Genomic DNA, 14,363 nt, shown 5'->3' on the forward strand with positions numbered 1-14,363 from the left:
CTCTTTCTATATTTCTTTCTTTCTTCTTTTTTGTCAGTTTTGAGGCTTGAACTCTGGGCCTGGGCACTGTCCCTCAGCTCTTCAGCTCAAGGCTAGCGCTCTACCACTTGAGACAAAAGGCCACATCTGGCTTTTTCTGTTTATTTAGTGCTGAGGAATCAAACCTAGGGACTCATGCATGGAAGCCAAGCATTCTACTCTCCCAGTCCTGTTTAGTTCATTTTCAACATGGTGTCTTCTGACTACTTTCTTTTTTTGTGCTGGTCGTAGAGATTGAACTCAGAGCCTGGGTGCTACCCCTGAGCTTTTTTGCTCAAGGATGGTGTTCTATCACTTGAGCCACAGCTCCACTTGCAGTTTTTAGTGGTTAATTAGAGATAAGAGTCTCAGGAACTTTCCTGCCTGGGCTAGCTTGGAACCATGATCCTCAGATCTCAACCTCCTGAGTAGCAAGGATTACAGGCATGAGCCACAGGTGCCCAGCTTGATTTTTATTTTGCTTCGTTTTCTACTATCTACTTATTAATGTGGAGCTAAGTTTTCCATCACTGGTCTACATATTTCTTCGGGATGTTAATTATGATAACTATTCTACTGATTTCACCTTCCTGAAGAAATTTATCAAGAATCCATTGACCAGGGCTGGGAAGGTGGCTCAGTGGTAGAGCGCTTGCCTTGCCTGCATGAGGCCCTGGGTTCAATTACTCAGCACCACATAAGCAGAAAAAGCCAGAAGTGGTGCTGTGACTCAAGTGGCAGAGCGCTAGTCTTGAGCTGAAGAGCTGAGGGACAGCGCCCAGGCCCAGAGTTCAGGCCCCACGACTGGCAAAAAAAAAAAAAGAATCCATTGACCTATTCTACTTTGCTATGCTAAATCTCAACCTAGGCAAGCAGCTGTGGTCCTAAGAGCTTCTTATCTCCGGAGAAGTCTAGTCCCCCTCTACAGCCCCTGAAGTGGAAGTCCTGTTACCTGTATTGGACCCCCTTGGAGTAAAGGGCTAGGCAGGCATTCTATCACTTAAACCACACCTCCACTTCTAGTTTTTTGGTAGTTAGTTGGAGATAAGGTTCTCACAGACTTTCCTGACTGGACTGGCTTTGAACCATAGTCCTCAGATCTCAGTCTCCTAATAGTTAGGATTACAGGTGTGACCACCAGCTACTGGTTAAAACTGATCTTTTTTGTTGGTGGTGGTGATGGTGGGGCTTGAGCTCTGGGCTTTGGGTGCTGTCTCTCAGCTCTTTCACAAGGTTTTTTTTTTTTTGGGGGGGGTCCGGTCGTGGGGCCTGAACTCTGGGCCTGGGTGCTGTCCCTTCACTCTTCAGCTCAAGGCTAGCGCTCTACCACTTGAGCCACAGCCCCACTTCCGGCTTTTTTCTTATGTGGTGCTGAGGAATTGAACCCAGGGCCTTGAGCATGCAAGGCAAGCGCTCTACCACTGAACCACCTTCCCAGCCCCTGTCTCTCAGCTCTTTAGCTCAAGGCTAGCGCTCTACCACTTGAGCCACAGCACCGCTTCTGGTTTTCTGGTGATTCATTGGAGATAAGAGTCTCACAGATTATCCTGCCTAGGCTGGCTTTGAACCCTGATCCTCAGATCCCAGCCTCCTGAGTAGTTAGGATTACAGGTATGAGCCACCGGCGACCAGCAAAACTGACTTTTTCTTTGTCGGTCGTGGGGCTTGAACTCTGGGCCTGGGCACTGTCCCTCAACTCTTTAGCTCAAGGCAAGCGCTCTACCACTTGAGTCACAGTGCCACTTCCAGCTTTTTCTGCTTATGTGGTGCTGAGGAATCAAAGCCAGGGCCTCATGCATGCAAGGCAAGCGCTCTACCACTGAGCCACCTTCCCAGCCCCTAACCTTTTTAAAGTTAACAATTCCGTGACTCTTAAATCATTCCCAGTGCTCAGGCTTTATGTCTATCCAGCCAAACCTTTTCATCACCCCTAGGGAAAGTCATTTCTCCTAAGCAGTGACTTGCTTTTCTCTTAAGTAGTCACTCCCTTTTTTCAGCTCTTCCCAATCATCACTCTGCTTTCTGTCTCTACGGATGTATTTCTTCTGGATCTCTCACGTAGATAGAATTACACCATTTATGGCCTTTTGTGCCTTTGTTCTCTTTTCTTTGTTTTCTTTCTGTGTGATGGCATTGAAGCCTCCCCTTCATAGTCCTATGTCTATGTTCTGTCATTTCGCTTTTTATTTTTTTTTGTCAGTTATGGGGCTTGAACTCTGGGCTTGAGTGCTGTCTCTCAGCTCTTCAGCTCAAACCTAGCACTCTACCACTTGAGCTACAGCACCACTTTTGGTTTTCTGGTGATTTATTGGAGATATGAGTTTCACAGCCTTTCCTGCCAGGGCTGGCTTTGAACCTCCATCCTCAGATCTCAGCCTCTGGAGTAGCTAGGATTTCAGGTGTGAGCCACTGGCTCCCGGCTCATTTAGTATGTTTTTGTAGTTTGTGATCACCATTATCCCTTATCATGGCTGTGTTATAGTCCATTGCATAGACACACCACAATGTATTTATTGGTTCATTCTCTGATGGACATTTGGATAACTCCTAGCTTTTAGCCAGTCTGAATAGTTTATGCTATGAATATTTGTGTAAAGGATTTGTTTGATGGTTTTCCATTCCTTTGGGTCTGTAACTAGGAGCAGAATTGCTGGCATTTCTGTGTGTGTGTGTGTGTGTGTGTGTGTGCGTGTGTGTGGTTATTGAACCATTTTATAATTGCACCAGCAATGTGCTGACATTCCAATTCTCCACATCCTTGTTAACACTCGTTATTTTCTGTTTTTTTTTTAGTGATTAAAACCACTCGCTATGCTTTTGGTTTGCCTTTCCTTAAGGGTTGACAATATTTGATTAATATTTCTTTGTGTGTTTGTTGGCTTTTGTTTATATTTCTCTCTCTCAGCACAAGCAGGGTTTGAACTCAAGGCCTTGGCCTTGTACTTGCTAGGCAGGTGCTTTACCACTTGAACAATGCCCACAGCTGTTTTTTCTAGTCCTAGGATTTGAACTAAGGGCTTAGCACTGTCCCTGAGCTTCTTTTGCTCAAGGCCAGCACTCTACCATTTGAGCCGCAGCACCACTTCTGGCTTTTTCTGTATATGTGATACTGGGGAATAGAACCCAGGGTCTCATGCATGCTAGGCAAGCACTCTACCGCTAAGCCACATTCCCAGCCCCCATAGCTGCTTTTGTTTTAGTTATTTCTCAGCTACGGTCTTACATTTTTTTGTACCTGACTGACTTCAGATGGTGATCCTCCTACTTATACCTCCAAATAGCTGGGGTTCCAGGTGTAAGCCATCATTTGTGGTTCATTGGTTCTCTGGGGGTCTTGTTAACTTTTTAACTTCAAACTGCTATCTCAATCTCCACCTACCCAAAGAGCTAGGGGTTTGAATTTAGGGCCTGGCTGCTGTCTTTGAGTTTCTGTGCTCAAAAGCTACTGCTCTACTACTTGAGACACAGCTCTACTTTTAGTTTTTTGATGGCTAATTAGAAATAAGAATTGCTTGCCTTGCATGCCTGAGGCCCTGGGTTGGATTCCTCAGCACCACATAAGCTAAAAGAAAAAAGCCGGAAGTGGCGCTGTGGCTCAAATGGTAGAGTGCTAGCCATGAGCTGAAGAGCTGAGGGACAGCACCCAGGCCCAGAGTTCAGGCCCCATGACCGGACCCCAAAAAAAAAAAAGAAAGAAGAATTCCTGGACTTTCCTACCTGGGCTGGCTTCAAACTCCAATCCTCAGATCTCAGCCACTGGAGTAGCTAGGATTACAGGCGTGAGCCACCATGCCTGGCTCTTTTTTTTTGGGGGGGGGGTCTGGTCGTGGGGCCTGAACTCTGGGCCTGGGCGCTGTCCCTCAGCTCTTCAGCTCAAGGCTAGCACTCTACCACTTGAGCCCAGCACCACTTCCGGCTTTTTTCTTTTTGCTTATGTGGTGCTGAGGAATTGAATCTAGGGCCTCATGCATGCAAGGCAAGCACTCTACCACTGAGCCACCTTCCCAGCCCCATACCTGGCTCTTTAAAATTCTTTGGCGTTTTCATATTATGTGTGAGTCAAAGAGCCTGATTCTGTCCCCCAGTACAAGTTATATGTGTGCGAGTGTGTTTCAGCACAAGGGTGTTTGCACATGGGAATGTGTGTATCTGTGTGTGAGGGGTATGTTTACATGCATGCACAAAAGTATGTGTATATTTGGGCATGTATGTATGAGCATGTGTGCACCTACATGTATGTTTGTGCATGTGCCTATGTGTGTTGGTAAACGTGTGCTTGTGCCTTATGGAAGTGTGTATGTCTGTCTATGGTGTGTGTGTGTGTCTGTGCATACATGGGAGTATTGTGTAAGTGTACACAGACACAGATACATGCCAGGGCTGGGCCTCTGCATCCTGATTCTCTCCTCCTGCACTCTCTCTGCAGTGGAACACTCGGGCCAAGAGGGAGAAGTTGACGGAGTTGATGTTCGAGCAATACAACATTCCTGCCTTCTTTTTATGCAAGACAGCTGTGCTCACGGCGTATCCTCACCTTGAGCTGCTCCACCTGGGTGGAGGAGTGGGGTGGAGGACCGAGTGGGGTGCGGGACCTGATTCTCTGGAAATCAGTGTCCTTCCCTAACCCCACTAGCACAGGGGCTGAGGGGCTGGAATATGGACAGGTCCCAGGCCAGTAGTGCTTTTTTATTCACTGCATCAGATAGAGCAGGGAGAGCTGGAAGGCAAGGAGACAGCAGAGCCTGGGGCTGGCCTGAGGAAGAGGGAGAGCTAACCATTCACCCTGTGGCCTTTCCTCCTGACAGTGACAGCCTTTTCTTTCTTTCTTTCTTTTTTTGTTGGTCGTGGGGCTTGAACTCTGGGCCTGGGCACTGTCCCTGAGCTCTTCAGCTCAAGGCAAGTGCTCTACCACTTGAGCCACAGTGCCACTTCCAGTTTTCTGGTGTTTAATTGGAGATAAGAGTCTCACGGACTTTCCTGCCAGACAGGCTTTGAACCGTGATCCTCAGATCTCAGCCTCCTCACAGCTATGATTACAGGAGTGAGCACCGATGCCCAGCTTCCATTGCTTTTTTAAAATTTTTATTTTAAATATTTGATGGTACTAGGATTTAAATTCAGGGCCTTATTATGGTTGAGAGGCAGATGCTTGAGCCATTTTTCACTTTAGTCTCCCATTTTTGTCTGAGGCCAGCCTTTGACTATGAGTCTCCTGAGACCACAGGTTAGGTACCACTATACCTGTATTGCTGGGTGATATGAGGGTCTCTGCTAACTTTTTTCCCAGGCTGACCTTGAACCTCTGTCCTTATCTTTGCTTCCAGAATAGTTGGGAGGCAACACACATGGCTCAATATTGCTCTGTGTGTGTATGTGTTTGTGTGTGTGAGTTGTAGGGCTTGGACTCAGGGCCTGGGTGCTGTCCCTCAGCTTAATCACTCAAGACTTGTGCTCTACCACTTTGAGACACAGCTCCATTTCTGGTTTTCTGGGGGTTCATTGGAGATAAGAAATCTCTCAGACTTTCTTCCCCAGACTGGCTTTGAACCTTGATCCTCAGATCTCAGCCTCCTGAGTAGATAGGATTACGGGCATGAGCCACTGGCACCTGGTTCAGCATTGCTTTCTAATTCAGGATCTGCTTTGCACTGAATTCTGTGCTGGGCATGCATGGCGGGGATGGGGGTGGAGGTTGACAAGAACTCTAAGTCAGGGAATCTGTAAAACACAGAATCAAGAATAAAGAGAAGGGGCTGGAAAGTTGGCTCAGTGGTAGAGCACTTGCCTTGCATGCATGAGGCCCTGGGTTCAATTCCTCAGCACCACATAAGCAAAAAAGAAAAAAAGCCAGAAGTGGCACTGTGGCTCAAGTGGTAGAGTGCTAGCCTTGAGCTGAAGAGCTGAGGGAAAGCGCCCAGGCCCAGAGTTCAGGCCCATGACCAGGCCAAAAAAAAATAATAATAATAAAAATAAAGAGAAGGGCTGGGAAGGTGGCTCAGTGGTAGAGTGCTTGCCTTGCATGCATGAGGCCCTGGATTCTATTCCTCAGCACCACATAAGCAGAAAAATCCAGAAGTGATGCAGTGGCTCGAGTGGTAGAGCAATAGCCTTGAGCTGAAGAGCTGAGGGACAGTGCTCAGGCCCAGAGTTCAGGCCCCACAAGCGACCAAAAAAAGAAAAACAAAAAACCACTCAACTCTTACTAATAGAAGTTATTTTTTTTTTGGGGTCCGGTCGTGGGGCCTGAACTCTGGGCCTGGGTGCTGTCCCTCAGCTCTTCAGCTCAAGGCTAGCACTCTACCACTTGAGCCACAGCACCACTTCCGGCTTTTTTCTTACGTGGTGCTGAGGAATCGAACCCAGGGCCTTGAGCATGTAAGGCAAGTGCTCTACCACTGAGCCACCTTCCCAGCCCACTAATAGAAGTTATTAAAGAAATAAATAAATAAAGAGAGACTAGGGGCTGGGCACCAGTGGCTCACCCCTGTAATCCTAGCTACTCAGGAGGCTGAGATGTGAGGATCTTCAGTTTCAACCCTGGCCAGGAAAGTCCCTGAGACTTTCATCTCCAATGAATCACCCAAAAGTCAGAAGTGAGGCTGTGGCTCAAATGGTGAGCTCAGTGCCTAGACCCTGAGTTCAAGCCCAGAACTGGGAAAAAGGAGAAGAAGGAGGAGGAGAAGGAGGAAGAAGAGGAGGGAGGGGAAGGAAGAGGAGGAGGAGGGGAGGAGGAAGAGGAGGAGGGGAGGAAGAGAGGAGGAGAAGAAAAAGAAGAGGAGGAGGGGGAGGAGGAAGAGGAGAAGAACAAGAGGACGAGGAAGAAGGGTTAGTGGGGAGAGAAGTGATTTACAAGGGGGTAAAGGGACTCAGGACATAGATTTGCAGACTGGGGTGAGAAGACCCAGGGAGAGCAGACGGGGGCCCAACTAGACCCGGGGCCCAGCCCCCTCCATGGCTGCCACCATCTCTTTGACCCATCCCACACCAGCTTTGCAAATGGACGTTCCACGGGGCTTGTGCTGGACAGCGGGGCCACGCACACCACGGCCATCCCCGTGCACGATGGCTATGTCCTGCAGCAGGGTAGGGCCTTGGGAAAAGTGGAGTGGGAAGGGGGCTCAGGAAGGCCAGACCTGGACACTGCCTCCACTTTCAGGCATCGTCAAATCGCCCCTCGCAGGGGACTTCATCTCTATGCAGTGCCGGGAGCTCTTTCAGGAGATGGCCATTGACATCATCCCTCCATACATGATTGCAGCCAAGGTGGGTATCCCCAGTGCAGACCCACATGCCCGCCCCACTTCTCATGGGCCCATGGAGCCATGCCAGGGCAGAGTGATTATTGTAAGTAAAGTTCCTTATCAAGACAAGATGAAGAACAAGGCCCAGGTCATGCAGTCTGTCAGCTGGCGTCAGATCGTGAAGGTCAGTGTGGCGGGTTCTGGGGTCCACTAACCTTAGGTTCATGGTCTGACTCTGTCACCTGAGTGGTGTGACCCAGAACCCAAGACAGAAGCTCCCTTTCCCACGACTAGAATGACAATGTGAGGGAGAAATGGCATTGCGAGCCAGCTGTTGGTGCTCACTCCTGGAATCCTAGCTACTTAGGAGGCTGAGATCTGAGGATGAAGATTTGAGGTCAGCGCAGGGGAGGAAAGTCCATGAAATGCTAGGGCTTGAACTCAGAGCCTTATGCTTAATAGGCAGTTCACCAGCAAAAACAAACAAAAAAACAGCTATAAGTGGAAAAGTGGGGTTGTGGCTCAAATGGTAGAATGCCAGTCTTGAGTGAAAAAAACCAAGTGAGAACCTAAGGCCCTGAGTTTAAGCCCCAGGACTAGTACCAAAAAAGGAAAAGAAGAAGAAGAAGAAAAAAAAAAGACAATGTGTGCTGAGGTCTACTCTGGGAAGAACAGGAAAAAGGCCTTTGCCATGGGCCCTTGCCTTTCTGATTGTGACCTCTGTGCACACCGGTGTCTGTGGTGCTTGTGGCACACCTGGGCACAGGCAGACCCTCCTATCCCTCCAGGCAACAACGCACACCTGCGCCCCAGTGCTGCTCCGGTGCGCTCAGGTAGCCCCCCGTGCCCCCACAGGAACCTGTCCGAGAGGGAGCACCTCCAAACTGGAAGAAGAAGGAGAAGTTACCCCAAGTCTCGAAGTCCTGGCATAACTACATGTGCAATGTAAGGCTCTGATGGGGATTCCTCCTAACCGTTTCCCTCCCCAAGCTCCTGCTCCTCTGCCATAAGGAGGGGGAGAGACCCAGTCCCTGGAGGAAGGTAAGGTGGGGTTAGGGTGCTCAGAGAGAGAGGCCGAAAAGCAAGTGAGCCAGCTGTACTGCTGCATGCCTGTTAATGCCAGCTACGCCAGGAGGTGGAGAATGGGAAGATCATGGGCTGAAGCTGGCCCTGAGCAAAAGGATTAAAAACTCTGAAAAGTAAAGCAGAAAAGGACTGGGAGTGTGGCTCTAGTGGTAGTACATTTGCAAAAGAAGAGGGGGAAAAAAGGAGGGGGGGGAGGAGAACAAAGGGGAGGAGGAGGAGGAGAAGAGGAGGAGGAGGAAGAGGAAGAGGAGGAGAAGGAGGAGGAGGAGAGGAGGAGGAGGAAGAGGCTGCAGCAGCTAGCCTTTCCCCCCTCTTGGCTCTCAGGAGGTGATCCAGGACTTCCAGGCCTCGGTGCTCCAGGTCTCAGACTCACCCTATGATGAACAGTGAGTGGGGTTGGGTCCTGAGAGGTGGGAGGGAGGGCAGGTGCTGGGGCTCAGGGGGGACCTGGGGTACCTGCCTGCCCAGCAGCTCTCTGTGAGCGCCCCAGGCAGAGCGTGGCTCCTTCCCCTGGCAGAGTGGCTGCACAGATGCCCACTGTGCACTACGAGATGCCCAATGGCTACAACACAGACTATGGTGCCGAGCGCCTGCGCATCCCGGAGGGCCTCTTTGACCCTTCCAACGTCAAGGTTTGGCTGGATGGTGGCTGCTGGTTGGCTGGAGTCCCTGGATCTTGAGGTCCACGTGGGGGTGGGAAGGATTGTGGGGAGCCGGGAGTCAGGTCTCCTTTGTCCACAGGGACTGTCTGGGAACACCATGTTAGGCGTAGGCCACGTGGTAACCACCAGCATCGGCATGTGTGACATCGACATTCGCCCGGTGAGGGCCTGAGGCTGAGGGGGGGACTAAGAAGCCCAGGAGAAGTGGGGAGGGCTTGGGAAAGGTCATTTCCCATGGACTCACTGGCCCTTCCTGGCTCTCAGGGCCTGTACGGCAGTGTCATTGTCACCGGTGGAAATACGCTGCTCCAGGGCTTCACTGACAGGCTCAATCGAGAACTTTCCCAGAAGACCCCACCGGTAGGCAGGCCCCTGCACCCCCAACTCAGAACCCTGGATATTAATTCTGGTTTATCCACAAGACTAAGTCCTTCCAGCCAACAGGCTTGTAGCTCAAGCTTGGAATCCTAGCTCTCTTGGGAAGCAGATATGGGAGGATCAAGAGTCAAAGCCAAAGGAGGCAAAAAGAAATAGAAGCGATCCTATCTCCAACAAAGGCTGAGTGTAGGGACAGAGGGAAGTATAAACAGGAGGACTAAAGTCCAGGCTAGCCAGGGCATAAAGCCAGACCCTATCAGGAAATTAACTAAAGTGGAAAGGCTGGAGTCATGGCCTAGCAAGCATAGAGCTCTGAGTCCAATCCTCAGTACTGCCAGGAAAATAATTAATAATAATAATATAAAGTTCTTTTGCCTTCCCCAAATAGAATTACCCAGTCTCCTACACTGTGCCTTTCCCCTACCTCCTGAGTCCCCGCCTCCCAGAGCCTCAATGCCTTCCACTCTCAGTCTCTTTCTTCCTCCAGAGCATGAGACTGAAGCTCATCGCCAGCAACAGCACCATGGAGCGCAAGTTCAGTCCCTGGATTGGGGGCTCCATCTTGGCCTCACTGGTAAGAAGAAAAGGACAGGGCCTCTGATCATGAGGAACGGGGAGAACCAGAGAGCTCTGCACCTTGCCTGATTCCTCATCCAGCCAGCCATCCATCCATTCATCTGTCTATTTGTCTATCCATCAGTCCATCCATCCGTCTATCCATTTGTTCATCCAACATTTTTGAGAAAGGACAATTAGGAAGTTTTCTATCAGGACACCAAGCTTAGAATAGGAAGCTGGAGAGATGGGTCTGGCTGAGGTTGTGGAAAGGCATCCACAATCTTCAGTGAGCAGAGGGGATACCCTGGAGGTCAGGAACAAAGCAGTCATGTGATTGGCCAGGGAACAATTAAACAGGAAGTCACCAAGAAGAGTGCAGAAATCATTCACTCCAGCTTGGCAGGAGCACAGGCTGAGAAGAATAAGAATTCAGGAAGCAAGCTGGCCACTGGGAGTTCATGCTTGTTATCCTAGGGACTCTGGAAGCTCAGATCTGTGGATCTAGGTTTGAAGCCAGCACAGGCAGGAAAGTCCATGAGCTTCTTATCTCCAATTGGCTACCAAAAAGCTGGAAGGAAGTACAGCTGTAGCTCAAGTGGTAGAGCGCCCGGCCTTAAGCCAAAAAACTAAAGGAGGAGGTAGGAATGTGGCTTAGTGGTAGAGTGCTTGCCTAGCATACATGAAGGCCTGGGTTCAATTCCTGAGTACCACATAAGCAAAAAAAGGCAAGAAGTGGCACTGTGGCTCAAGTGGTAGAGCACTAGCCTTGAGCTGAAGAGCTGAGGTACAGCGTCCAGGCCCAGAGTTCAGGCCCCACCACCGGACCCCCCAAAAAAAAGAAAAGAAGGTGAGTGTAAGGATAGGTAGGCGGGACCCGAAGAGGTACAGTGAATTGTGAATTCTAGGATGCAGGAGGCTCATGGAGGCTGCAGTTGTGCGTGGATTGAGGGGGCCAAATAGAAGGGACAGGGGTGCTGTGGCCTCTGACTGGGTGGCGGAGGTTGTCAGTAAGGCTCATGGACAGAACATGGACACTGCTTATACAAAGAGGTAAGAGAGAGCCAGGGTCAAGGATAAGATTAAGGAGGAACTAGTGCAAGGCTGCACTAGTTGGAAGGCTGTTGGAAGTACTGGGGTTTGAACTCAACACCTTGCGCTTCCTAGGCAGCTGCTCTACCGTTTGAGCCACACCTCCAACTGTTTTGTCTTGGGAGGATTTTTGTTTTGTTTTGTTTTGTTTTTAGTCATGAGGCTTGAACTCCCGGGCCTGGATGCTGTCCCTGACCTCTTTTGCTTAAGGCTAGTGCTCTACCACTTTGAGCCACACCCCCACTTCTGGTTTTTCTGGTTGTTAATTGGATATTAGAATCTCATAGACTTTTCTGCCTAGCTGGCTTTGAGCCACAATCCTCAGATCTCAGCCTCCTGAGTAGCTAGGATGACAGGTGTGAGCCATCAGTGTCTCCCTCCCCCTTCCCCTCAGTTGTGGGGCTTGAACCTAGGGCCTGGCACTGTCCCTGAGCTTTTGTGCTCAAGGCTAGTGCTCTACCATTTTAAGCTACAATGCCACTTCTGTCTTGGGAGTTTTGTTTGTTGTTTTTGAGATTTAGTTCATAGACCAGGCTGGCTTGCAATTTGTTATCTTCCTGCCTGGAAGTGTATCAAAAATTTCAAAAATATAGTTTATTTAATCTAATATAGACCAAACCATTTATTACCATTTCAATGTGTGATTGATATAAACTGTTTAGTTAAATAAGCCAAGCATGGTAGCATGTGCCTGCAATCCCAGCACTTAAGAGCTGAGCCTTAGTTCAAGGCCAGCTGGGATTATTAGCAAGAGTTTGGGCCAGGGACCAGTGGCTCACACCTGTAATCCTAGATACTCAGGAGGCTGAGACCTAGGGATCACAGTTTGAAGCCAGCCCAGGCTAAAAAGTCATTGTGAGACTCTGATCTCCAAAAACAGAAAATGGTGCTGTGCCTTAAAGTGGTAGGGCACTAGTCTTGAGCTCAGGGACAGCACCCAGACCCTGAATCCAAGCCCCATGTCCCACCAAAAAGAAAGAAAGAAAGAAAGGAAGGGAGGAAGGAAGGAAGGAAGGAAGAACTTACTAAAACAAAACAAAAACAACACAACTGCCAGGGTCTGGTGGCTCTTGCTTGCAGTCTTAACTACATCAGAGGCTGACAGTAGTAGGATTTTGGTTTGATTCCATCCTAGGCAGAAAAAAAGGTTTTTGAGACTATATCTCCAAAAATAGCTAGCGAAAAAAGCAAGGCTGAAGGCATAGTTCGTGGTAAACTACCAACCTGAGGCCCTGAGTTCAAATCCCAGCATTGCAAACACACACACACACACACACACACTTTTTTATTGGATCTGGGTTGACAAATCTGTGAGACTTTTATCTCCAATTAACCACCAAAATTTTTGTTTTTTGTTTGTTGGTCATTCCTGGGCTTGAATTCAGGGCTTGGGCACTGTTCCTGAGCTTCTTTTGCTCAAGGCTAGCAATCTACCAGTTGAGCCTCAGTGCCTCTTCTGGCTTTTTCTGTGTATGTGGTACTGAGGAATCAAACCGAGGGCTTCATGCATGCTAGGCAAGCACTCTACCACTGAGCCACATTCCCAGCCCCCTCACCAAAATTCTGAAATGGAGCTGTGGTTCAAGTGGTAGAGCAACCAGCCTTGAGTGAAAAAAGCCAAAAGACAGGATGAGACCCTGAGTCCAAGTCCCAGTACACTTATGCCCAAGGCAAGAGCCGGCCACCTCCTCCCACCTGAAGGTTTCAGCATGAGGGGGCTCGAGGAGGGGCGGGGTGAGGTGTGTGTCAGGGCCACAGACTGGTGCCCACAGCTCCTGACCCAAAGGAACAGTTGCTGGTTCACTGAGTGACTCTGACTGACAGACAGACAGAAGTCGTTCACCCTCTGAATAGGGAGCAAAGGGGCAGACAAGGGAGGAGGGGCGGGCCTCTCTGGAGGGAGCTGGGCCAGGAGGGGGGTAGGGAGGCTGACCACCCCCTGCCCAGCCCCCCCACCATCTCCCCCTCCGCCCAGGGCACTTTCCAGCAGATGTGGATCTCCAAGCAGGAGTACGAGGAGGGCGGGAAGCAGTGCGTGGAGCGGAAGTGCCCCTGAGGGCACTCCCTTTGCCCACCTCGCCCCACCGCCGCCAGCGGGGGCAGGAAGGAGGCCACACGGGACCACCCAGCCCCCCCAGCCCCCCGCGATCGCAGATCGAAGCCCTCCACCCCCTCCCGGCCCCCTCTTCTTCTCTGCTCCTCTTAGATTGTGATGTTTCTGAGTTAAAAGAAGTAAAAAAAAGTTTTAAGAAAAGTTTGACCTCCTTGGGGGGGTGAGGCGTGGTTGCAGTCAAGGAGACACGGGTTCCTCACGTTCCAGCCGCCCGGGACTCCGAGAGGACCAGAACTGGAGGACTCGAAGATGAACCCCGCGGCCCCGGGAGGAAGCTAGGGGCGGGGTCTGTAGTGGGCAGGGCCAGAGGGCGGGTCGGATCCTGGGAGCGCGATTGGTGAGCGGGGCCGGAGGGCGGGTCAGATCTGGGGGCGGGGGCGGTGATTGGTGGGTGGGGCCTGTGCGCTGGCCTTGGGTCTCTGAGAAGCTGTGCTCTTGCACCCAGGACCTGCAGCCCAGGTGAGCCGGGCCTGCGCTGTTGTTGCTTCGTGGGGCTCTTGACTTTCACAGGCATGGGGTGGAGACTGGGGTACAGTTGAGCCCTTTTCTCTGGACCTGGGTATAAACTTCCCAGAGACCTCTGTAGAGTGGGAGTAGGGGGCTGCCTGGACCCTGAGCCTTTCTATGCAGAGCTCATCGTGTGGGGGTGCTCTGCGCCCTGTGATATCAGAAGGAAAAGCTTTGTGTTTGGGGACTGGGATGTGTTTCCAGGAGGAAGTTATCTGACCTATCCTCAGGACTCGCTCTAGGCCCCCAAAAGTTCAAAACCCACCTGATCCAAGTCCTCTGGCAACTGTGTTCCGGGAATCACAGTCCTGCCCAACACTTGGCCAGGATGCTTTCTAACTCCCACACTACCTGGTAGACCCCAGAACCCCTGATCCTAGACACTCACTGGTACCTTCTTGACCAATTATTTCACCTTGTAGTCTTCCCTCCCCAGTACCCAGAGGGTCTGATGCCAAAGAGACAGATCTGTTGGGCCAGACCGAGCCCCTGTTAACCCCCACACTACCCAACTGTCTCCATCTTGGGATTGGGGGCCATGTCAGGGCAGGGAGAGCAACTGTGTTGGGGAGTTCGGTTTGGGGGGACCTTAAGCCAGATCCAGTGAGGGGGCCAGATATTTGCATCATAAACCTTCCACAATGAACTTAGAAAGGGGGGATTCCAGGAAAGGTGGAAATAGGAAAGGAAAGGGAGATACCCAGAAGTCCC

General features: G+C 50.5%; 1 protein-coding gene across 2 annotated transcripts in view; it reads left to right on the forward strand.

Moving 5' to 3' along the window:
* Positions 1-13,114, forward strand: part of Actl6b (actin-like 6B) — a 17,280-nt gene extending 4,166 nt beyond the window's left edge. Inside the window, exons 5-14 of one of the 2 annotated variants that reach the window (XR_001175642.1) lie at positions 4,445-4,542; positions 7,007-7,101; positions 7,175-7,281; positions 8,115-8,204; positions 8,670-8,731; positions 8,863-8,977; positions 9,087-9,167; positions 9,272-9,367; positions 9,856-9,959; positions 13,008-13,097. Coding sequence is in view for 1 of the 2 variants with exons in the window: in XM_013031768.1 (XP_012887222.1) it covers positions 4,445-4,542; positions 7,007-7,101; positions 7,175-7,281; positions 8,115-8,204; positions 8,670-8,731; positions 8,863-8,977; positions 9,087-9,167; positions 9,272-9,367; positions 9,873-9,959; positions 13,008-13,088 (912 nt within the window). In the remaining variant the exon portion in view is untranslated. Of the gene's footprint in view, positions 1-4,444; positions 4,543-7,006; positions 7,102-7,174; positions 7,282-8,114; positions 8,205-8,669; positions 8,732-8,862; positions 8,978-9,086; positions 9,168-9,271; positions 9,368-9,855; positions 9,960-13,007 lie in introns of both variants that reach the window. The other variant, XM_013031768.1, reaches the window with a different exon arrangement.
* Positions 13,115-14,363: the final 1,249 nt, after the last annotated feature.

The sequence above is a fragment of the Dipodomys ordii genome, unplaced genomic scaffold (genome assembly GCF_000151885.1).
Source record: "Dipodomys ordii isolate 6190 unplaced genomic scaffold, Dord_2.0 Scaffold143, whole genome shotgun sequence".
Classification (NCBI taxonomy): domain Eukaryota; kingdom Metazoa; phylum Chordata; class Mammalia; order Rodentia; family Heteromyidae; genus Dipodomys; species Dipodomys ordii.